The sequence below is a fragment of the Coffea arabica genome, chromosome 9c (genome assembly GCF_036785885.1).
Source record: "Coffea arabica cultivar ET-39 chromosome 9c, Coffea Arabica ET-39 HiFi, whole genome shotgun sequence".
NCBI lineage: Eukaryota > Viridiplantae > Streptophyta > Magnoliopsida > Gentianales > Rubiaceae > Coffea > Coffea arabica.
Genome location: NC_092326.1, coordinates 40,845,401 through 40,869,075, shown reverse-complemented (window position 1 = coordinate 40,869,075; position 23,675 = coordinate 40,845,401). Strand labels below are relative to the sequence as shown.

At 37.8% G+C, this 23,675-nt stretch overlaps 2 protein-coding genes and 1 long non-coding RNA gene across 8 annotated transcripts; 2 read left to right on the top strand and 1 right to left on the bottom strand.

The window, feature by feature from the left end:
• Window positions 1–7,029: 7,029 nt before the first annotated feature.
• Window positions 7,030–14,437, bottom strand: LOC113708877 (uncharacterized). Its single transcript, XR_011820996.1, has 4 exons — window positions 14,302–14,437; window positions 13,339–13,528; window positions 7,898–7,955; window positions 7,030–7,236 (listed from the first exon to the last, which is right to left on the bottom strand). It is a non-coding gene; the product is annotated as an uncharacterized lncRNA (long non-coding RNA).
• Window positions 14,438–14,539: 102 nt separating this feature from the next.
• Window positions 14,540–19,510, top strand: LOC140014276 (G-type lectin S-receptor-like serine/threonine-protein kinase At1g11330). 3 transcript variants are annotated; one of them, XM_072064789.1, is made up of 8 exons: window positions 14,540–14,675; window positions 16,379–17,371; window positions 17,634–17,741; window positions 17,827–18,017; window positions 18,090–18,300; window positions 18,425–18,662; window positions 18,750–18,900; window positions 19,005–19,510. In XM_072064789.1, exons 2-8 carry the CDS (start codon window positions 16,564–16,566, stop codon window positions 19,302–19,304), a joined length of 2,007 nt encoding a protein of 668 aa, XP_071920890.1. In that variant the 5' UTR covers window positions 14,540–14,675; window positions 16,379–16,563; the 3' UTR covers window positions 19,305–19,510. The 3 variants fall into 3 exon arrangements, with proteins under 3 accessions (XP_071920890.1, XP_071920888.1, XP_071920889.1); XM_072064787.1 differs by lacking the exon at window positions 14,540–14,675 and having other exon boundaries at window positions 15,256–17,371; XM_072064788.1 differs by lacking the exon at window positions 14,540–14,675 and having other exon boundaries at window positions 15,256–17,371; window positions 18,750–18,875; window positions 19,005–19,144.
• On the top strand, window positions 19,200–23,367 carry LOC113708872 (G-type lectin S-receptor-like serine/threonine-protein kinase At1g11300). Of its 4 annotated transcripts, none has more exons than XM_027231544.2 (8): window positions 19,200–19,339; window positions 19,860–21,301; window positions 21,507–21,623; window positions 21,725–21,870; window positions 21,963–22,173; window positions 22,304–22,541; window positions 22,673–22,823; window positions 22,923–23,367. In XM_027231544.2, the coding sequence occupies exons 2-8, from the start codon at window positions 19,882–19,884 to the stop codon at window positions 23,223–23,225; spliced, it is 2,586 nt and encodes an 861-aa protein (XP_027087345.1). In that variant the 5' UTR covers window positions 19,200–19,339; window positions 19,860–19,881; the 3' UTR covers window positions 23,226–23,367. The 4 variants fall into 4 exon arrangements, with proteins under 4 accessions (XP_027087345.1, XP_071920883.1, XP_071920884.1 ...); XM_072064781.1 differs by having other exon boundaries at window positions 19,201–19,339; window positions 19,808–21,301; XM_072064782.1 differs by lacking the exon at window positions 21,507–21,623.
• Window positions 23,368–23,675: the final 308 nt, after the last annotated feature.

Genomic DNA, 23,675 nt, shown 5'->3' with positions numbered 1-23,675 from the left:
ACCTTTTCTTATTTGCTTTGTTTGAAAGAATCTAAAGTGTTACTGGCTTGTAGGTATTTCAATTCGTTGATGTACAGAAGACTGGTAAAATAACATTAAACAAGTAACCACTTTTAAATTTGATTATCTATTTATCAATGTCCTATTTTCCTTTGATACACATAAATGGAGTCTTAAAAATACTAGTGCACTAAAATCGTAAGCTTAAACTGATTGACCATGTTGTAAATTGAAGATCATCTTGGTGCTATGGTCAAACTGATTACTCGCTTTAGGGATCATTGGCTTTTGTTATGGAAAGTTCATGTTCGGGATGTAATTCCTTTTCTGAATGTGTTTCATTTTGCAGGTTAGGATATCATTTCTTGGCTCTTAGAACGTTTTCTGATCACTTGAGCCATTCTCTATGAAGTTGAGATGGTACTACCTATTTGTATTTGTGGTATTGTAATTTTGATGAATATTAGAGTATACTGCGAGACTCGATTAGTATGTTAACTAATGGAAGGCTTCATTCATTAATACTCGCAGGAGTAGCTAGTTAATTTGCTATAAATGAATTTATGTCTTTTTCTTATTTCTTGATGGACGTCAACTTAAGAGGCTTGTGAATGGATTTCTTTTAAGTTTTGGCCTTCCAAAAAAAAAAAAGAAAAGAAATAAAAATAGAAAGAAAAGAGAAAAAAGAAAAAAAAAAGAAAAAAGAAGATGTTTTTGTGACTCGCAAGTCCGCTAGTCACAAGGCTACTGGGGTCTAATTTAACTAGTGGGTCCCAATAGCACTTGTGATCAGCAAAACATGACACAAAAGATCTTTTGTGACTATTATTTGTATGTCACAAATAAATCCTAGTTTTTTTGATTTTTTATTACATTCAAAATACAAGTCATAAAAGGTATTCTTACAAGTCACAATTGATAATGTGACTTTCATATACAAGTCATAAAAAATTTTGTGACTATTAAATCCGTGACTTTCATATACATGTCACAATGTGGTTACAAAAAGATTTTGTGACTGTTTCGACCCTTTTTTTGACTATTATTGACGAGTCACAATTTCTAGTAGTGAAACATGTTTTGCAGGATTAATAAAGTCTTCATTGTCTAGGATGCTAATGGCTAGAATGTTGAACTGTTTGGACTTCAGTAAATTTTGTGAAGTTTTGATTGTGGGCATAACATTGGCTAAGAAATTATGATGAACAAAATTAATCAATTGTGAGCCGCACAAAATGTTGATTACATAAAAAAGAAATCAAACATTTACTATGCATTGTATAATTACAAAAACTCAGAGATTACAGAAACTCAAAGATGGAAGGTTACAGAAATTTTCTATGATGTGTCTAGCCAGTGCATAAAACCAACAAAAAATAAATTAACATTTTGTCTTGTTATTAGCTATCTATGATCTTTTGTCTAGTCATTAACTGGTATTTTCTTCTAAACCAATATATATGATATACGTAGTTAACTTCAGTTATCATTAAATAAAAAAGGGACACCACAATAATTGAAGATAATTTTAACATATAATGATTTGAGATAAGAGCAAGGGTTAGTGAATATATTTTTTATATTGGCAGTTTTAATTCTAATCACATTTATTATTGATATGTAATCAATTGGAATTTTTTTTTCTTGGTTAGTGTCACAACTGAAATGAGATGCGTTTAACGCTAATTAAAAGGCATGATGGTAGCTTAGGCATAACTGGACATAATATGTGTGACGACCCCACCTCCCCCTAAGGCGTACCAAAGGATTCGGCGGACTGCCTGCCAAACTCTCGCCAGGACTCACTCACAAGCTCACGCGAATCACGTACATACGCATCCATGAACCATAAATAACATCCACGATTCAAGCTTATAATATACATGGATAGGAAACATGGTACAAAGTCTCGATATACTCAAACTAGTTCAAAGCGTATACAATCCAAGTACAAAACAATCCATTCGAGGAATAGCGCGAGTACAAGTCAAAATTCAAAACAAAATCAAGAGCAACTAGATTACGCTAGCCTTTATACGTCTCACGCTTCACTCGTACCCCTGTAAGGAAAACAAACTAACGGGGTGAGCCAAAACTCAGTGAAGTTCCCAAATATCAAATTGGTCAACAAATCAAGTGATAACAAAGTAATAGTGAAATAGCGAGCAAACAAGTCAAATCAGGAAAATAGTACTTCAGCTAGCCAAGTAATATCAGGTTCACATTCACATGTAAGGATACAGTAACCCATATCACGGCTCCATTCCAGCTTGGTCAAGTGGTAGTTGACACTCCGCCAACTTTCAAGTCATAACAAGTCCAAAATAAAACTCCACTACATGCCAATTTTCGTCCACCAATCAACCCCCTTTTCCGGGCCCGCACGCCACACGAAACACGGGTGGTAATACTCGAGTATATCGTTTAGTCGAGGAGATAACACTCCACTCGACATTACAAGTGACCCAGGGTTTGTTATCTAATCGACCAGGCCCTTGCCGGCTCGACTCGATTAACTAGCCACAGGATTTCTGGAATTCCAGGCAAGACATATCTCAAGTACATGTAGAGCAAGTCAAGTGTAATCAATAGCAAGAACAAGTCATATTGGGGCAAGTGCGGTAAAGTACACCCTTGCCCTATCATTCATTTTCATGTAATCATAAAATTCAAGTAAGGAACACATGCATCAAGTACAATCGGATATTTGGAAGCACTCACCAAAATATAGTGCTTCAAGTATTCACGTTCACTTATACTCCAGGCTTGGAGTCCAGATCTGCGATAAAAATCCAATTTGAGAACTTTGAAACACGAGTAAGATTCGAAACTTAAACGTTCCGTTCATTAAGAATCGTCCAATTGAAATTCATTTGAAAGACATTCGTGAAACACTTGCTCGCTTTTCAAATCGTAAGGTTTTTGTAACATATATACTTGGAAACAACACTTGAGTTGAAAGTACAAGGAAATACAAGTTTATATTGGCCATTATGTCTTTTCCTCAAGGGTATAAGTTTGGCTAGGTTTTAACGTATAACCCTCGAACCAAGATAGCCAAAATCCTAGGTGGTTCAAGTACTATTCATCTTAACTTGACCCAAGTCGCAAGTGTATTTCTATAGCCCTCGAGCGTAAATTTGGGCAGCATGCCCTTTGTGTTTACCTAATTTCCAGCCATTTATGGCTTCATTCTTACTCAATCCAACCTAACATTGTACACAAAACAAGTCCAGAACACAAATTCAGTTCAATAGCCATTCCATAGGCTCACAACAACACAAGAGCAAAGATTAAGCTAATATCAGGTGCGGAAATGAAACTTATCAAAAGACAGTTTTGACGGGTTTTGCGGAAATAACACATCCGAGGCTACGTTTATCGGATTGATACGCAGCTTATACCATTTCGAAGCTAAGACGAAAGCCTACAACTTTCATGAAGAGCACTCAGTCAAAGTTTCAATGTAACCTGATCAAATTCCCAACTCACGTAACCTGGTTTCAACTATTCGGCTAATCAACTGCACTGCACTCAAATGACCATAACTCAGTCTACCGAGGTCCGTTTAAGACGTTCTTGGCAGCGTTACAAAGATAAGACAGGGCACTAAAACTTTCATGTTTTAACAAATGACTAAATCCGAACGAATTATAGTGAATAAACTCAATCAAAAGGACTGAACTGTCCACGCGGAACTCTGGAAAGTGACCTAGATCAGCGAGGGTATTTTCATCTTTTCACAAGGTACGTTGCTCCGATTGAACTGAAATTTTGTAGATAGCTATAAAATACCATTCCCTACAACTTTCATGTTTTGATCTATGGCCAATTCAGCCTCTAACATGGAGCAACAAAAACGGGCAGAAAAGGGGAAAATTTTCTAGAAATCTGGAATTTGTTGATCTTCAATGAAACTTTCTCAAATTTCTTATTCCAATCACTACCAAAGCCCCTTATATAATCTTATATACAACATATATTAATCATACTTCCAATTTGGCAGCAATTTCCCAAATCCTAACTCATGTGTCCACAAAGAAAACAACCCCCAAAACATGCTAACAACCGTTATTCAGCACAAACTTGAGTTGCTAAGCTAATTTACACAAGATTTAAAAGATCAAGGACCATGATCAGATTTAATACCTCAAAGACAAGCTTGGATGAGTGATAATCCACCTCCTTTAAAAATTTCTGGTTCCTCTAGCTTCCCCTACTCACAATTAGCACTTTAATCGGTTTGGAATCGATTTTCTCACTTGGTTTGGCTAAGATTCAAGAAGAAAGAAGTTGTTTTCTTGCTCTCACTTTCTCTCTCTCTCTTTGGTCGGCTCTTCAGCAGAAAAATGAAGAGAAAAGGTGCAATTTAGGGGATAAGAAGGAAGACTAATGTCTTGGTCAAGAAACCCTTAGGTAGCGACACTTGGCGCCACCACCTCCTCTCATTTTTTCTCTTTCTTTTTCTTGCTATTTTGAGCCCTAAATTTCGGTCAAGATAGCTGGCAAATGGAAGATATTTTGCTCAAGTATTAATGGGGTTGTATGGTAAGAAAGTGGTGGTCAAGTGATACGTTCAATCGGTAGTGCGCGGGACCCGCCGGTTCGCGCCGTTTTTCTTAAAAACACACATACTAGGGTTTTTACTTCCTATTCACCAACCTTATCTCATTGCTCCTAATCACATATTATTTCTCACTTAAAAGTCACTTTTAATCACCAAATTTGATCCTTGCTCCATACCGAAAATTCATCCGGTGGAAAAAAAATCACGAAAACCCTAATTTGCCCCAATTTTGGAAACGAAGAGTGAAACCCTACTTTCTAGGTTCATCTGCACTTATTGTTGAACAATTGGGTAGCAGGGCTTTAATAAATAATAATTTTCTAATAAAAGGCATTTTTTTTTGAGAAAAATATAAGAAATTTGCGGGTACTCACACTCTCTCCCCCTTAAAAGAATTTCGACCTCGAAATTCATAGATGCACTTCGAATAATGTAGGATATTTTCCTTATATATTCGTTTCCAGCTCTCAAGTTTCACTATGGTCAACACTTGGTTAAACAATAGAAATCACGAATCGTACCTTCTACTATCTCCAATGGTTCAGGTAATGCCTGTTGGTCCAAGGCGTACACTCTAACTGGCACTCTCGGATTAGTCCCTCCTACATTTGCTTGTTCAGGGTTTGGGCGTGATCTACGGGGACAGGTTGCAAGCTGGTGTTCGGTGCCACCACACCATAAACATTTTCCCGCCTTTCGCCAACAATCACTCTCCACATGATTGGCCTTCCCACAGCACCCGCAAGATGCTTGAGGGGCTGAGGTCTGACCTCCTTGTGAGGCACCTCTTGCTTGGCCCCAGCCACGCGAAACTCCTCTTGGAGTACTTTCTTTAGATATCTCTGAAATTTTCTCACTACCATCTCCTCGGCCTATCTTAGAAGGTGGCATATCTAAATCACCTTGTCCTTGCCTTTGACTCCAACCAGGCGCACCTCTCCTTTTTGCATGAAAAGCTCTCACTTGTGCCCTAACAGTCTCTATCCTTAGGGCCTTCTCTAGAACCTCCGTGAATGTATTAATTTGGACTGCCGCTAAGGCTTCTTGTAACTCCACATTCAGCCCTTGCACAAATCTCCGTACTTTTCTCTGCTCCGTAGCTATCAGTTCGGGAGCAAATTTAGACAACTTTGTAAACTGAGTCTCATACTCAGTTACACTCATCATTCCCTGATGGAGTTTAATGAAATCGTCCTCTCGCTTCTCTTGGACGATAGGAGGAAGATATTTCTCGTTGAAATCTCGTACAAAGTTTAGCCAAGTCCATGCAGTTCTCTCTCTCTCCCACTTGGCCCTCACTACATTCCACCAGGCCCTAGCTGGCCCCTCAAATTGAAAAACAGCGAATTGGACTTGTCTCTCCTCTGTATAGTTCAGGGCAGCAAAAATATTTACCATGGCCTCCAGCCATTTCTCAGCCTCATACGGGTCTGGCCCTCCTAAAAACTTGGGTGGGGAGAACTTTTGGAATCTCTCCAAGACTCTATCCTGCCCCATATCGGGGTCCCTAGGTTGATTTACAGGGGCTTGACCCTGTTATTCCACCAACCGAGCTAAAATGTTAGTCATCTGTTGGATGGCAGTTGCCACCTGATCTCCTCCTGCAGCTTGGGGTTCAGGCTGTGGCTCAACCGTTGCCTCCCTCTCCTCTCTCGGTTTTGGCACCGGTTATTGTGCTTGCTCACCCTCATGGCCTCGCCTAGAGCCGCGTTCTCGGTTAGCTTTCTTGGTCCGACTTCTTTTATCTTCCATGTTTCGCAGCTAATAAACTAGAACAATATAACCAACTAATCAATAATAGAATATAGCCACTAATTAACTATATAAATATAAATAGCATAAAACAGAGTAATGCAAATCATAAACCACTCTAAATCATAGAGCAAGGCAAAATAACATATTCAATCAAAACGAGTCACATAACTTATAGAGCATTAACCCTACGTATCGCTCAGGTACTACACTTAATCAAGACTCGAAACACGTGGATAAGAAGGATCCCAAATCCCATGAATATCTTCAATATATTTCAAGTCCATAATATTCACATTCCCCGTGCCTTTGCTTTCGCAATCCAAACTTATCTCAATATTACGCGAGATCTCAACTTATCGTAAAGGTATCACTCTTTGGTATTCGGGGACAAGAATCCGAAAATATGATAATTCACCACTCAATCTGGCCAGGCTCAAGAGCAAATCACCCGTATTAGAGATTTCTACCCAACATATATGTCTAAGGTCCCCAACAATAAACAATTGTTTCACACTTAATAAGCCAATCCCCACAGTCCGAGAACCTTCTCCCGGCACGAGCTCAATAGGAGCTCTGATACCACCTGTGACGATCCCACCTACCCCTAAGACGTACCAAAGGGTTCGGCGGACCGTCTGCCCAACTCTTGCCAGGACTCACTCACAAGCTCACGCGAATCACGTACATACGCATCCATGAACCATAAATAACATCCACGATTCAAGCTTATAATATACATGGATAGGAAACAGGATACAAAGTCTCGATATACTCAAACTAGTTCAAAGCGTATACAATCCAAGTACAAAACAATCCATTCGAGGAATGGCGCGAGTACAAGTCAAAATTCAAAACAAAATCAAGAGCAACTAGACTACGCTAGCCTTTATACGTCTCACGCTTCACTCGTACCCCTGTAAGGAAAACAAACTAACGGGGTGAGCCAAAACTCAGTGAAGTTCCCAAATATCAAATTGGTCAACAAATCAAGTGATAACAAAGTAATAGTGAAATAGCGAGCAAACAAGTCAAATCAGGAAAATAGTACTTCAGCTAGCCAAGTAATATCAGGTTCACATTCACATGTAAGGATACAGTAACCCATATCACGGCTCCATTCCAGCTTGGTCAAGTGGTAGTTGACACTCCGCCAACTTTCAAGTCATAACAAGTCCAAAATAAAACTCCACTACACGTCAATCTCTGTCCACCAATCAACCCCCTTTTCCGGGCCCGCACGCCACACGAAACACGGGTGGTAATACTCGAGTATACCGTTTAGTCGAGAAGATAACACTCCACTCGACATTACAAGTGACCCAGGGTTTGTTATCTAATCGACCAGGCCCTTGCCGGCTCGACTCGATTAACTAGCCACAGGGTTTCTGGAATTCCAGACAAGACATATCTCAAGTACATGTAGAGCAAGTCAAGTGTAATCAATAGCAAGAACAAGTCATATTGGGACAAGTGCGGTAAAGTACACCCTTGCCCTATCATTCATTTTCATGTAATCATACAATTCAAGTAAGGAACACATGTATCAAGTACAATCGGATATTTGGAAGCACTCACCAAAATATAGTGCTTCAAGTATTCACGTTCACTTATACTCCAGACTTGGAGTCCAGATCTGCGATAAAAATCCAATTTGAGAACTTTGAAACACGAGTAAGATTCGAAACTTAAACGTTCCGTTCATTAAGAATCGTCCAATTGAAATTCATTTGAAAGACATTCGTGAAACACTTGCTCGCTTTTCAAATCGTAAGGTTTTTGTAACATATATACTTGGAAACAACACTTGAGTTGAAAGTACAAGGAAATACAAGTTTATATTGACCATTATGTCTTTTCCTCAAGGGTATAAGTTCGGCTAGGTTTTAACGTATAACCCTCGAACCAAGATAGCCAAAGTCCTAGGTGGTTCAAGTACTATTCATCTTAACTTGACCCAAGTCGCAAGTGTATTTCTATAGCCCTCGAGCGTAAATTTGGGCAGCATGCCCTTTGTGTTTACCTAATTTCCAACCATTTATGGCTTCATTCTTACTCAATCCAACCCAACATTGTACACAAAACAAGTCCAGAACACAAATTCAGTTCAATAGCCATTCCATAGGCTCACAACAACACAAGAGCAAAGATTAAGCTAATATCAGGTGCGGAAATGAAACTTATCAAAAGACAGTTTTGACGGGTTTTACGGAAATAACACATCCGAGGCTACGTTTATCGGATTGATACGTAACTTATACCATTTCGAAGCTAAGACGAAAGCCTACAACTTTCATGAAGAGCACTCAGTCAAAGTTTCAATGTAACCTGATCAAATTCCCAACTCACGTAACCTGGTTTCAACTATTCGGCTAATCAACTGCACTGCACTCAAATGACCATAACTCAGTCTACCGAGGTCCGTTTAAGACGTTCTTGGCAGCATTACAAAGATAAGACAGGGCACTAAAACTTTCATGTTTTAACAAATGACTAAATCCGAACGGATTATAGTGAATAAACTCAATCAAAAGGACTGAACTGTCCACGCGGAACTCTGGAAAGTGACCTAGATCAGCGAGGGTATTTTCATCTTTTCACAAGCTACGTTGCTCCGATTGAGCTGAAATTTTGTAGATAGCTATAAAATACCATTCCCTACAACTTTCATGTTTTGATCTATGGCCAATTCAGCCTCTAACATGGAGCAACAAAAACGGGCAGAAAAGGGGAAAATTTTCTAGAAATCTGGAATTTGTTGATCTTCAATGAAACTTTCTCAAATTTCTTATTCCAATCACTACCAAAGCCCCTTATATAATCTTATATACAACATATATTAATCATACTTCCAATTTGGCAGCAATTCCCCAAATCCTAACTCATGTGTCCACAAAGAAAACAACCCCCAAAACATGCTAACAACCGTTATTCAGCACAAACTTGAGTTGCTAAGCTAATTTACACAAGATTTAAAAGATCAAGGACCATGATCAGATTTAATACCTCAAAGACAAGTTTGGATGAGTTATAATCCACCTCCTTTGAAAATTTCTGGTTCCTCTAGCTTCCCCTACTCACAATTAGCACTTTAATCGGTTTGGAATCGATTTTCTCACTTGGTTTGGCTAAGATTCAAGAAGAAAGAAGTTGTTTTCTTGCTCTCACTTTCTCTCTCTCTCTTTGGTCGGCTCTTCAGCAGAAAAATGAAGAGAAAAGGTGCAATTTAGGGGATAAGAAGGAAGACTAATGTCTTGGTCAAGAAACCCTTAGGTAGCGACACTTGGTGCCACCACCTCCTCTCATTTTTCTCTTTCTTTTTCTTGCTATTTTGAGCCCTAAATTTCGGTCAAGATAGCTGGCAAATGGAAGATATTTTGCTCAAGTATTAATGGGGTTGTATGGTAAGAAAGTGGTGGTCAAGTGATGCGTTCAATCGATAGTGCGCGGGACCCGCCGGTTCGTGCCGTTTTTCTTAAAAACACACATACATACTAGGGTTTTTACTTCCTATTCACCAACCTTATCTCATTGCTCCTAATCACATATTATTTCTCATTTAAAAGTCACTTTTAATCACCAAATTTGATCCTTGCTCCATACCGAAAATTCATCCGGCGGAAAAAATATCACGAAAACCCTAATTTGCCCCAATCTTGGAAACGAAGAGTGAAACCCTATTTTCTAGATTCATCTGCACTTATTGTTGAACAATTGGGTAGCAGGGCTTTAATAAATAATAATTTTCTAATAAAAGGCATTTTTTTTTGAGAAAAATATAAGAAATTTGCGGGTCCTCACAATATGTAACTTCAATCATCAATTATAATAGACTAATTAGAATACCAGAAATTAAAACCGCAAAATGTTTACACTCAGAAGTGCTAAAACTCATGTTACTTTTATAATAGTAAAATGATAAAATTAGAGGGTTGGCTTTAATATGATCATGTTACTGATCCTTACGAACTTATAATTGAATCGGATCTTATTTTAGATCCAAACTCTGTGTAATTCTGTAACACGAGCTCCCCGCCCACGTAAAAAAATTGCTTTTTAAAATAGCACTATTAAAAAGCATGCGTTAAATTTAAAATGATGATTCTTATTTTAAAACATTAATAAAGTAAAAACATGATATTAGCAATGGAATTAAATAAACATAATTTTCAATCGAGAACTGAAGAATAATAAGATATCCAACCCGGCTGATAATCGGCTCATTGGTTTGCTAACTGGTCCGAATCTGCTCATTGGTTTACATCACAAAGATAGATGGAGTAGTTACATAGTACAATTGCAACGCGATCATTGGAATACTTAATTTTAAGTGGTATACTAAAGTTAATGAAAAAGAAGAAGAGAAAGATATAAAACATTCGTTCATTCCTCAATCTTCGAGATCAATCTCTTTTTTATACTGGGATTTAAAAGTGGATGTTCAATGACAAAGGAGCAAATTACACTTTATCTCCTGTGGTATAACTAATTTTTACATAACCCCATATAGTTTTAAAAATTATATATAATCCTCTCATAATTTGGATTAAAGTGTCAAACTGACGGAAACAATCATCTGTTATGGAACCTATGAGAATATCGAAATTACATTTATTTAAAAACTAAATGACTGAAGTAATTAAAATATATAAATATAATATGCATGACGCTCAAATCTTATATGATTTTCTATTTTACCATATAACTCTTTTAGATTTAGTGTTTTACCATATAACTTCCTTATGATTTAGTGCTATACTATATATCTCCCTTATAATTTTCAATAAATATATATAACCCCCCGTGGTTAATAAATAAATTTCAACTTTACATAAATGTATTTTTGACATTTAGTTAACTCCGTTATGAATTGCAATTTTCATTACTCTGATATCTTAATCTAAATGATGAGAAGATTATGTATATCTTTTGAAACCATAGAAGAATTATGTAAACAAATACTAAACTGCAGGGGCATAAAGTGTAATTTGCCCATGACAAAGACACCGAGTTGAAAGAATTAAAATTGCAACTTAGTTGTCACCATTGGGTTCCATCAGATAGTCTACTGGACACTATAGGCAAAAGGGCTTTCTTTTCCCAAGCCTTCAACATTTTTTTTTTTTAAATAAAAGTTTGAATGAGTTCAACTCGGATCACCACCATAAATCAGAGCATACATGATATTATAGGCAAAAGGGATTTCTTTTCCCAAGCCTCCAACATTTGTCCTTTTTTTTTGCTAATAAAAGTTAGGGCAAATTCCACTTTACCCTCCTGTGATTTAGCATTTTTTTACATAACCCCCCTATAGTTTCAAAAACTATATATAATCCTCTTATGGTTTGGATTAATGTGTCAAAATGACGGGAATGATCATTCGTAACGGAATCACCTAAAATATCAAAAATACCCTTATGTAAAGTTGAAAATTATTTATTAACCAAGGGAGGTTATGTGGATATTTTGAAAATCATAAGGGGGTTATATGGTAAAGTATTAAACCATAAAGGGGTTATATAGTAAAATATAAAAATCATACGGGGTTAATATGTCATGTATTTATAAGGGTAATTTCGACATTTTTAGAAATTCCGTTACGAGTGACTATTTCTGTTATTTTGACACTTTAATCCAAATCATGAGGAGGTTATGTATAGCTTTTGAAACCATAGGAGGGTTATGTAAAAAAATGCTAAACCACAGAGGGGTAAAATGTAATTTGCCCTAAAAGTTATAATGGGTTCGACTCTAATCACCATCACAAGCCAAAGCATGTTTTTGGAATCATAGATTATTGATAATCATTTTTACATCGAGTACGAAATTCGAATATATGACCTTTCGTAAAGAAATGGTTCGTTCTTTTAACTATTGTTATTTTTGCAGCAAATGATCTATAGAACTCAAAAAGATTTCACCCAAAAATTATAGGAGATAAATTTCACAAAAACTAATGTAGATGAGGAGGCAATTTACACAATATATATGAGAGAAGAGGAATAATGCTAATGATAATATATTAACCAGACATCATAATAATAATGTTATTAAATTTTAATCTTCTTGACAAATCACAATATCAATAATATCGTAACTGAATTCAAATAAAATTACTAAGACCGTAACTTGACACTGTTAAATAATAATATAAAAATTTCTATGTTTGAGTCTTGATTTAGTATGCTAACATGATCATATACCACAGCTTTTAGTGCGTGGACACAACCTCTGACAGTAATTTGGTTACCTGATGAGATAAAAGTAAACCACCACACTGCAGAGGATGGATTAATTTGAAAAAAAAAGAAGGAAGAATGGGATGCTTTGTAGTTCAGAGTAACTAACTATCAGTTTGAGAAGCCGCGTCAGGCATAAATTTTCTCTATGGAGTTCTATGAAAACATTGAAACGTTCAGATTTTTGGATTAAAAGTAAAAAAATAGTAGTCAAATCTTGTAGAACATCCGGTAGTTAATGTATTTGATTTGTCTTAGGTTCGATTCTGTTTATTCCAAAAAAAAAAAAAGAAATGAAAATGCTGATGCGCGAACTCCTGGGCTTAATTTCAGCCAGGTTTCAGGTCAAATATGCTACTTTGAAACAGTAGAAGAATGTTTTATCTTTCCGTAAAGGGAATTTCGCCATTTTCATCCCTAAACTTTTACACTAAAACCAATTTCATCCTTTATGATTTTTTTTAGCCAATTTAGCCCTTCGACTATTTTGAAGTCTCTAATGTAGGACTTTTGCGGCGGCGACACCACATTTTACATATTCCCTACCACCGGTGATGGGTGTATCTGTCTTTTGAAATTAAATTCTTCAATTTAGACGGATTTTGACCATAGTTCTTCTTCTCCGATAGACACCTCATCCCATTCACCAGAAATTCGCGCAAACTCTCTCACACACTCAAATCATGAAATAAAATTCACAAGAAAAAAAACAAAAAATCAAGAACCATAAGAAAAGTGAAGCAAACATACTCTCAAGCAGAAGACGTCATTTACGCTGACCTGGACGAGATGACGAGCAAGGTGGCATCCGAGAGTGGAGTCAGCAGAGTTGAAAGGAATGGGAGATTGGTGGATGGTAACGGCGCCATTGGTGGGGAGACAACTGATGTCGTTGCTGAGTGGCTTACACGTGTCCAATGCTCCGATCTTAGTGTCCATGTTTTCGACCATGAGACGAGGACGGCGACGTCTAAGATGTCGGTTGTAGATGTAAGTAAAGAGTAGCGGTACAATAAAATAGAAAGTTCCATAAAGTTGGGGAGAAAAGATGGAATTCCAATCCGTGGAGCTATTATGATATTTACCTTTGCTCTTTCTTTTTTTTTTGGTGGGTTCGATAAGGAAGGGAAATTTTTTTCTTTTTTTTGCCTTGAGGCAGGTCTTGGCTTTTCTTTTGGAATGGGTGGTGATCGGAGCATGAATGTGGGAGCGCAAGTGTGTGTGTGTGTATATATATATACATGGTTGGCTGGATGATCTCAGTTCTTAGAGCTCAGAGGGGTTACTAAACTTACTATGGCAGAAGGAAAAACAAACGGAGAAACCGGAAACTAGGGGCGGTCTCATCTTTTAACAAAGGGTGCCTGATTATTTTGGTATGGCGGTGGGAATCGGGTTGAGGCACGCCGCATGTCTTAAAGGAGAAATGGCTCTCAAACATACTCTTAGCCTCAGGTCAACTTACAAACTCATTTTGTTTGGGCATTTTGTCAAATAGATTAAGCTCATCACAAAAATTGAATATTTCGTATGAATTTTGACTATGGCTAAGCCGAAAAAATCTTGTCAAGCCTCATTCAGGCAGAAAAGGTCAAAAGAAACAACAAAATTGCAGTAAGTATCATTGTCCAATTTCATTCATCTACAAAACAAAGCATACGGGAAGAAGATGGCAATTTCAACAGCCAAAAAAATCATCTCAACCTAGAGATTAAAACAAAAAAAGGATTCTGGAAACCGCACATGCTTTCTTCATGATGATCTGTAAGTAGTGGTGGTTCTAGCAAGAAGATAGCAACTCCGGCAATGGTGATGGCGGTAGCGAGCTCCCCTTGCTCCTCGGATTCCCTTAATGCTTTTGTTGGTTTTCTGTTTTTGGTTCTTTTCTTCTTTTCTTGGAAAGAAAATTGAGTATACAACTCTACAACTAAGATTCCGCAAGGATTTTGGAGAGATTCTTTTGAGTTCATATGAAACTCAAGGTGAAAAATGAATGATGACTAGTCATGAGAGAGTTGACAGATGAAAGCGGGTAGGTAGTGACAATTGGTGGTGTCTTTGCTAGCAACTATGAACGAAGGATTGAAGAATCAGAACCAAACAAAATGAGCTTGCCGGTGAGTAGATTTAAAATTGTGTATGAGAAAGATTTCTCCTTCAAATTTTGTTTCAATTTTCCTTTTGGTTCTCAGTTTTCTAATGTTTTTCTCGTGGATTTTGTTTCTTTGATTTGAGTGTGTGAGAGAGAGTTTGTGCAAGTTTCTAATAAATCCAGATAAAATTTTCAGTGAAATTCATCGGAGAAGAAGAACTATGGTCAAAGTCCGTCTAAATTGAAGAATTTAATTTAAAAAGACAGATATACCCATCACCGGTGGTAGGGAATATGTAAAATGTGGTGTCGCTGCCGCAAAAGTCCTACATTAGAGACTTCAAAATAGTCGAAGGACTAAATTAGCTAAAAAAAATCATAAAGGACGAAATTGATTTTAATGTAAAAGTTTAGGGATGAAAATGGCGAAATTCCCTTCCGTAAAATTAATTATACCAACATTTCTATCCGCTGTTATAGTTTCTGATGCTTTTATTGGCGATACTGATTCAGATAGTAAAGCTTTACGGAGCCAACTGCAAGCGCCAAAGGTTGGTCTCGGGAGCAATTTGCTGTGTTATAGGATTTTACCTAAAGTTTAGTTTATTGAGTTGACTTGTCAGCTGCAATAATGACGGCGGACAAATGGTAACTGACTCTCAAGTTTAAGCCGCGTGGTGAGCTTGATTCAGAGTCATAGAGCAGTCAACTGGGACAATATATTAATATTAAGCTGACTCTACCTCCCTCAAATACTGATAAAGCTCTAAAAAAGTTTAGTTTAGGGTAAATTCTACTTTATCCCCCAGAATTTAGTATTTATTACATAACCCCCTATGATTTCAATAGTTATATATAACTCCCTCATGATTTGGATTAAAGTGTCAAAGTGACGGGAATGATTATTCGTAACGGAATCACCTAAAATGTCAAAAATACCCTTATATAAAGTTGAAAATTATTTATTAATTAAGGGAGGTTATGTGTATATTTTTAAAACCATAAGAGGATTTTATGGTAAAATATTAAATCATAAGGGGGTTAGTGTGTCATGTATTTATAAGGGTAATTTCGACATTTTTAGAAGTTCCGTTACAAATGACTATTTCCGTCACTTTGACACTTTAATCCAAACTATGAGGGGGTTATGTATAACTTTTGAAACCATAGGAGGATTATGTAAAAAATAAAGAGACTAAACCACGGGGATAAAATGTAATTTGCCCTTTAGTTTATCATAATCAAACACATGGATTTCATCATGCATGACGGCTTCATGAATATGACAAGAGCCACGTTTGGGTTTAATTTTCTTATGGCATGACTTGGTCTAAATATCTAGGAAGAATGCAAAAATCTTGTATTGCCCTATTAGATTCCCAGATATAAACAATTTGTGGAGGGAATGAAATGGAGTTAGATTATTAGATTGTTCATCATCAATGATAACTTCTCAATCACCAAGGAGGGGATCCCTTTTTCTACTGCTTGCTTGCTTCTGTTTAGAAGCTTGTACAGCGGTGGATTATATAACAATCACTCAGCCTCTGCAGGACTCCGAAACTGTAGTTTCTTCAGGCCAGACTTTCAAATTAGGATTTTTCAGTCCTGCAAATAGTAGTGATCGATATGTTGGAATCATGTTCAATGTTCCTGCAGTTGCAGTAGTATGGGTGGCTAATAGAGACAGACCATTAAATGATTCATCAGGAACTCTGACAATCTCAGGAGACGGCAATCTTGTGGTCTTGAATGGGCAGAAGGAGATACTATGGTCATCTAACGTTTCAAATTCTGTGGCAAATTCTACTGCACAACTCTTGGATACTGGAAACTTCGTTTTGACAGACAATCCCAGTGGAAGAACTCTGTGGGAAAGTTTTCAGATTCCGACAGACTCATATCTCCGGCGGATGAGATTAAGTTCAAGTACGAAAGGCCAGAAAATACGATTGACCTCTTGGAGAAGTCCTTCTGATCCATCTATCGGAAGTTTCTCCCTAGGTATTGAAGCCAAGCAAATTCCACAACTCTTCATTTGGAACGACAATAAACCTTATTGGCGCAGTGGTCCATGGAACAACAATGTCTTTATTGGAGTTCCTGCCATGGATCCAGTTTATCTAAATGGTTTTAACCTGGTAACGGATGATGCAGGATTGGTGTCTGCTACCTTCACGTATTCAAATGATAGTGGTTTGTTGTACCTTGAATTGAGTTCCTCAGGGTCTGTACTGCAGAAAGTTTTATCAGATAGAAAAGGGGATTGGGAGGTTACATGGTCAAGCCAAGGAAGTCAATGTGATGTCTATGGCATATGTGGACCTTTTGGAAGCTGCAAACCCCATGGTTCACCTATTTGTACATGTTTGCAAGGTTTTGAGCCTAGAGATAAGGTGGAATGGGAAGGAGGAAACTGGACTAGTGGTTGCACAAGAAGGGCAATGCTACAATGTGAGAGAAATAATTCTGTTCGTTCTGAGGGCAAACAAGATGGATTCTTGAAGCTCCCAAACACTAAAGTTCCAGATTTGGCTGAATGGGTCGCAACTTCAGAAGACGAATGTGGTACTCAGTGCTCAAATAATTGCTCCTGTTTAGCTTATGCCTCTTATCCAGGCATTGGCTGTATGCACTGGACGGGAAGCTTAATTGATATACAGCAGTTTCCCTCTTCTGATGGGGCAGATTTATACATACGTGTGCCTTATTCTGAACTTGGTAAGACACTTCTTATTACAATGTTTTAGTAACTCTGTACTCTTAATGTAGCATTTTACTTTCTGCTTCTGCATTCAAATAGGATTTGAATTCGATCAAGGCTATATTTTGGAATGTAACTAAGTTATCAAATCCCCTTCACTTCTTTTTACATTTTTTCTATAGATTCTACAAGAAAGTCAAAATGACATAGAATTGCATTTGGCTAGTTCTTTCTCGATAGTAGCTTTCTGAAGATGCTTTGAAACTTTGACATTTATAGGCAAGAAAAGGGACATGAAAGCAGTCATTGCAACCTCAGTAATTGCAGCATCTTTATCCTTTGCATTGTCTGCATACTTTTGTTGGAAGTGGCTGGCTAAGCGGAAGGGTATTACTCTGATTTTAGCTTCATTTTTCAGACATTGTTTTTCCTCATCATAAATTTACCAAGCACTATTTCATGATAAGCACAGGGAAACAAGATCAGATTTCATTAATTGAAGCAGGGGAAGTATATAATGTCGAAAGCTTGTTTAGCGACAACTTGGAGCAACCCAAGCTTGAAGAGCTACCACTTTATAGTTACGAAACTTTAGCTAATGCAACAGATGATTTTGAACCAAAAAGTGAGCTTGGAAAAGGTGGCTTTGGCCCTGTCTACAAGGTACACATCCTCAGCTGCATGTGGTGTTTTCTATGGTTGAATACAGCAAATGTAACGGTTATGTAACTGCAGGGAAAGCTATCAGATGGACAGGGGATAGCTGTGAAAAAGCTTTCAAAATCTTCTGGTCAAGGAACTGAGGAGTTTATGAATGAGGTTATGGTGATTTCTAAACTTCAACATCGAAATCTTGTTAGACTTCTTGGCTGCTGTGTTGGAAGAGAAGAAAAAATGCTTGTGTATGAATACATGCCAAATAAGAGCTTGGATACCTATCTCTTTGGTTAGTCAATCTGGTGTTTCTTTTTCCAATGTGGTTACTAAAGTTCCATAGAACCGTCTTTCTTTATGGAACCCAACACAGTTTCATAAACCTATGATGATTTTAGTCCTCCTGATCTTTTCAGAGCCATCGAAACGTGGTTTACTTGATTGGAACACCCGCATTAGCATCATTGAGGGGATTGCAAGAGGCCTCCTTTACCTTCACAGGGATTCAAGATTGAAAATTATTCACAGGGATCTAAAAGCAAGCAACATCCTCTTAGATGACCAGCTTAAGCCAAAAATATCAGATTTCGGCTTAGCAAGAATTTTCGGCGGCAACCAAGATCAAGCAAATACCAACAGGGTTGTAGGAACCTAGTAAGCACATACTGCTAAAATTATATCCTATAATGCAACTTCCGTAGATTAACTTTGTTCTTACGTCCCCAAATTATGTGATAACAGTGGCTACATGGCCCCTGAATATGCAATGGAGGGAAGATTTTCAGAAAAGTCAGATGTTTACAGTTTCGGAGTGCTATTATTGGAGATTGTAAGTGGAAGGAGAAACACAGGCTTTTACCATGATGAGTACGAGCTCAGCCTTTTAGGATATGTAAGCTTGTTTCTTTATTAGGACTGCAATTCTAAAGATTCATTTCCATTTCTAACATTTCAATCTCTGAACTCCAAAATTCATCAACTTGCCAAAATTTTCAGGCCTGGAAATTGTGGAATGGAAATGATATAACAAATTTGATAGACCCGTTGATCTTTGATCCATGCATCGAAGTGGAGGTCATGAGATACGTACATGTAGGACTACTATGCGTGCAAGAATATACAAAGGATCGGCCAAATGTCTCAACTGTTCTGTCAATGCTGAATAGTGAAATTGCAGACCTTCCTCGTCCTAATTTACCAGCTTATATAGGAAGATTGGGTGCTTCAGCCGGATGTCCTCAAAAAAGCACAGATTCTGTGAATGGTGCAACTCTAACAGGTGTTCAAGGCAGATAGCACATCCCAATACATGTTTTTTTTTCCTTTTGGGGGTAAGTGTTTTTCATCTTTCGAGTGCACAGAAGATGTGAAGCACATTGATGTTGTTTTAGAGGGTAATGGAAAAAAAAATTCGGTTATGCTGCCATTCCTTGTCGAACAATGAATTTTTTGGTTCAAATTGCCTTTTGTACCTTAAATCAAAGAATGGCTAATTGTCTGGATGCTATTGAGAATAACAACTTATAAATTAATGAGTGGTGTGTGTTTCTCAACAAACTTGGAATGCTAAAAGAACAAAAACCAAAATGTTCTTTGATCTCATTATCTTCCTGTCGTTGTCCTGTATGTCCTGAGGTTAAGGGCACAACTTCTAAAAGGACCCACAAAGACGAATATAAGTGTAGATTTTTTCCTTGAACCAATTTCCGCGATTATTATCTCCAATTTTGCTTTATAGAAGTTGAATCCCGTCTCGTGAGATTGTCACTTTATAAAATTTTTTTGTCGCATAAATACAGTGCCATCATGGGGTCTAAATGTTGACTTTGAAACATGAATGCATATGTCCAGCTATCTGAATTGTTGCGGGTGAATGAAGGAAAACTTGCCATCAAGAAATATCCAGCAGCAACGCGGTTTGAATAGAAAGAGAAAGGAGTCAAATGTGAAGTGTCGAAACTCAGAAGTTATTTGCAAAAAAATGATAGACCATTTTCTCTGCAGCAGGAGAATGAAGGAACTTACAAACTTAGTACCTCTACTACTCCTGTTTGCTTGCTTCTGCACAGAAGATTGCAGAGCTAATGATACCATTACAATCACTAAGCCGATTCGTGACCCCGAATCTGTAGTCTCCGCAGGACAAACCTACAAATTGGGATTTTTTAGCCCTGCAAATACTAGTAATCGATATGTTGGAATCATTTTCAATAATTTTCCTCAACAGACTGTTCTTTGGGTAGCTAACAGAAACCAACCCTTGAATGATTCTGGAGGAATATTTTCCATTTCAGAAGATGGAAACCTTACGGTCCTGAACGGGCAGAAAAAGGTTTTATGGTCTTCTAATGCTTCAAATTCGGTGGCAAATTGCAGTGCACAACTCTTGGATACTGGGAACTTAGTCCTGAGAGACAACTCAAATGGAATGATTCTATGGGAAAGTTTTCGGCATCCTACAGACACCATTGTCTGCAAAATGAGACTAGGGGCAAGCACCAAGAACAAGAACCGGCTTACCTCATGGAAAAGTCCTTCCGACCCATCTATTGGAAGTTTCTCTCTAGGTTTTGATCATCCAGGAATTCCAGAAGTCTTCATTTGGGATCAGAGTAAGCCTCTTTGGCGCAGTGGTCCATGGGATGGCAACGTCTTCATTGGAGTTCCTGGCATGTATTCAGGTCGACACGTGTTACATATGGTGAATGAAAATACAGATTCTGCATCCCTTACCTACGATTGCTTCAATGATTCTGTTTTGACATACTACCATGTATTGACTTCCTCTGGGATTTACCTGGAGAACGTTTGGAACAATGACCTAGGAGATTCCACGGTAACATGGTCAAGTCGAAAGAGTGAATGTGATGTCTATAGCAAATGCGGCCCTTTTGGAATATGTAATCCTCAGGGTTCGCCAATTTGTACATGCTTGAAAGGTTTTGAGCCAAGAGACAAGGAGGAATGGAACAGAGGAAACTGGACTGGTGGCTGCTTAAGAAAGGCATTGCTGCAATGCCAGGGGAACATATCTGGTGGTCAGGAGGCCAAACCAGATGGGTATTTAAAGCTCAATAACGTAAAAGTTCCAGATTCCTCTTACTTAGTTGGCGTCCTCAACCTCATAAGGGAGGAAGAATGTGGTGATGAGTGCTCAAACAATTGCTCTTGCATAGCTTATGCATATCCCAAGGGCGTTGGATGTATGCACTGGAGTGGCCATTTGATAGATGTACAACAATTCCCTTTTGATGGGACAGATCTATATGTGCGTGTGGCTTATTCTGAACTTGGTAATTATTTTTCCAGCCCCTTATTCATTACTTGCATCTTGTATATATGGATGTGATCCAGTCTCTGAGTAGTGAAATCTTCTTAAGCTGTGTTGATAATTTATTGCACAAATCTACCTCAAAATGATGCTAAAATTTGATATGATGGCACATGTCTAGTTCCTTGTAAATTCTCATAATCTGCTTTGAACCACCTGAAATGCAGATCACACCAAAAGCAAAAGTCACAAGAAAGCAGTCATTGCTAGCATAGTTGTTGTGATATCTTTGTTCGTTGCTGGTTTTGCATATTTCTTATGGAAGTGGTTGCCTTATCATAGAGGTAAAGCGCTAGATTAGCAAAGATAAAGTCACGACATATTCCCTACATGCATTGGCAATATGGAGAAGGTGCACAAACCTAACTTTCACTATTTGAAGCAGGTGAAACAATCATCAGAATGAAAGACATGCTCAGCGACAGTGAAGATCAGCTTCATCTGTACGGTAATGAGACACTGGCTAACGCAACAAATACTTTTCATGTGGAAATCAAGCTTGGGAAAGGTGGTTTTGGTTCAGTCTACAAGGTATATCAAGTGTTCGTTCGTTCGTTTTTTTGCAGAACCTTATGCAGTTTGGACTGTAAAGAACTCAATAATAGTGTAGCACACATATGCAGGGGAAACTGATAGACGGCCAGGAAATTGCAGTGAAAAGGCTTTCAAACTCTTCGACTCAAGGGATCGAGGAGTTTAAGAATGAAGTTCTGGTCATTTCAAAACTCCAACACCGAAATCTTGTCAGACTTCTTGGGTGCTGTGTTGAAAGAGAGGAGAAAATGCTGGTCTATGAATTCATGCCAAACAAAAGCCTGGATGCCTATCTATTTGGTTAGCTGGTTATAATTTCCTGTACCGAAATGTTGATTACTAGGATGTCTTCTACCATATTTACAGAATTGTTGATGGATGATCGTCTGACTAAACAATAAAACTGTACTCACATTCTGCCTGATTTCAGATATATGCAAGCATGATTTACTTGCTTGGAATAGACGCACCATCATCATTGAAGGGATCTGCAGAGGCCTTTTGTACCTTCATAGGGACTCGAGATTGAAAATTATCCACAGAGATCTTAAAGCCAGTAATATTCTCTTGGACGGGGAGCTGATTCCAAAAATATCAGATTTCGGCTTAGCAAGAATTTTCAGAGGCAACCAAGATCAAGACAATACGAACAGGGTTGCGGGGACATAGTAAGCACGTACCAGTTATCTCAGTTCAATCATGGAAACTCCAAAACCCCCCCCCCCCCCTCTTTCCCCCTCCCATTTCTGTTGAGTTTAAGCATAAATCAATTTCACCCCTTGTTGATAACGGGATGCAGTGGCTATATGGCCCCAGAATATGCAATGAGAGGAAAGTTTTCTGAAAAGTCAGATGTCTACAGCTTTGGAGTGCTGCTGTTGGAGATTGTGAGTGGAAAGCGAAACACTAGCTTTGGTAACGAGGCGAATGATCACAGCCTGGTAGAATATGTAAGTTTCTATACATGGCGATTCCCATATGCGAAATTCATTCCACTTTTATACAACTCATGATTAATTTCAGTTGCATTTTGTTCTCATAATTTTCAGGCCTGGAAACTGTGGAATGCAGGTGAAACAGTGAAATTAATCGATCCAAGAATTTTTGATCCGTGCATTGAAATGGAGGTCTTGAGATACATCCATGTTGGACTATTATGTGTGCAGAAGCATGCCAAGGATAGACCAAACGTGTCCAATGTTCTGTCAATGCTTAACAGTGAAATAGTTGAGATCCCTTGTCCTAACTTACCAGCTTATAATGCCATATTTTGTCCTTCAAAAACTGTACATCCTGAACAAGGTATACATTCCCCCAATGATGTCAGTATAACAGCTGTCGTAGGCCGATAGCACATTTTACAGCAATATGGGCAAAGATTAGTAGAATACTGAGGTATCCAAACAAACAAATTAGGGTTTTCCAAATCATTTGTTCACTAGTGTTTCTTTAGATTGTTCTAGTAAAAACCAATTGCCATTCTGAAGGTATCAATTTTATTTTTTTTTCTTTAATTTTTTTGATCAAATTTTATAATGACATGTTTAACTAGGTTCTGATTAGCATTAACACTTTGTCTAACGCATACAGTTTTATTCCTGGTTGCATTTATAAACTCTCCCATATAAGTACACCTCCACAAAATACTAAAATAGGGAGAATTAATTGCAATTTCAATTCCTAGTAGTTGGCCTCTATGTCAAACTCGTCCCTAATGCAAAGACAATACAACTCACTATCAGTTAATAATCAATAGCGCAAAAAAAATAATTATGTATATTATACCAGTTGAGACTGATTAT

What these genes read in the sequence shown, in the direction of transcription:
- LOC140014276 (XM_072064787.1), top strand. Translation starts at nt 16,093, where the DNA reads ATGATAACTTCTCAATCACCAAGGAGGGGATCCCTTTTTCTACTGCTT. An exon ending in GTGGCTGGCTAAGCGGAAGG is followed by an intron (nt 17,742 to 17,826) that starts GTATTACTCTGA and finishes TGATAAGCACAG; the next exon opens with GGAAACAAGATCAGATTTCA. An exon ending in GCTTTGGCCCTGTCTACAAG is followed by an intron (nt 18,018 to 18,089) that starts GTACACATCCTC and finishes ATGTAACTGCAG; the next exon opens with GGAAAGCTATCAGATGGACA.
- LOC113708872 (XM_027231544.2), top strand. Translation starts at nt 19,882, where the DNA reads ATGAAGGAAAACTTGCCATCAAGAAATATCCAGCAGCAACGCGGTTTG. An exon ending in AACAGGGTTGCGGGGACATA is followed by an intron (nt 22,542 to 22,672) that starts GTAAGCACGTAC and finishes AACGGGATGCAG; the next exon opens with TGGCTATATGGCCCCAGAAT. An exon ending in ATCACAGCCTGGTAGAATAT is followed by an intron (nt 22,824 to 22,922) that starts GTAAGTTTCTAT and finishes CATAATTTTCAG; the next exon opens with GCCTGGAAACTGTGGAATGC.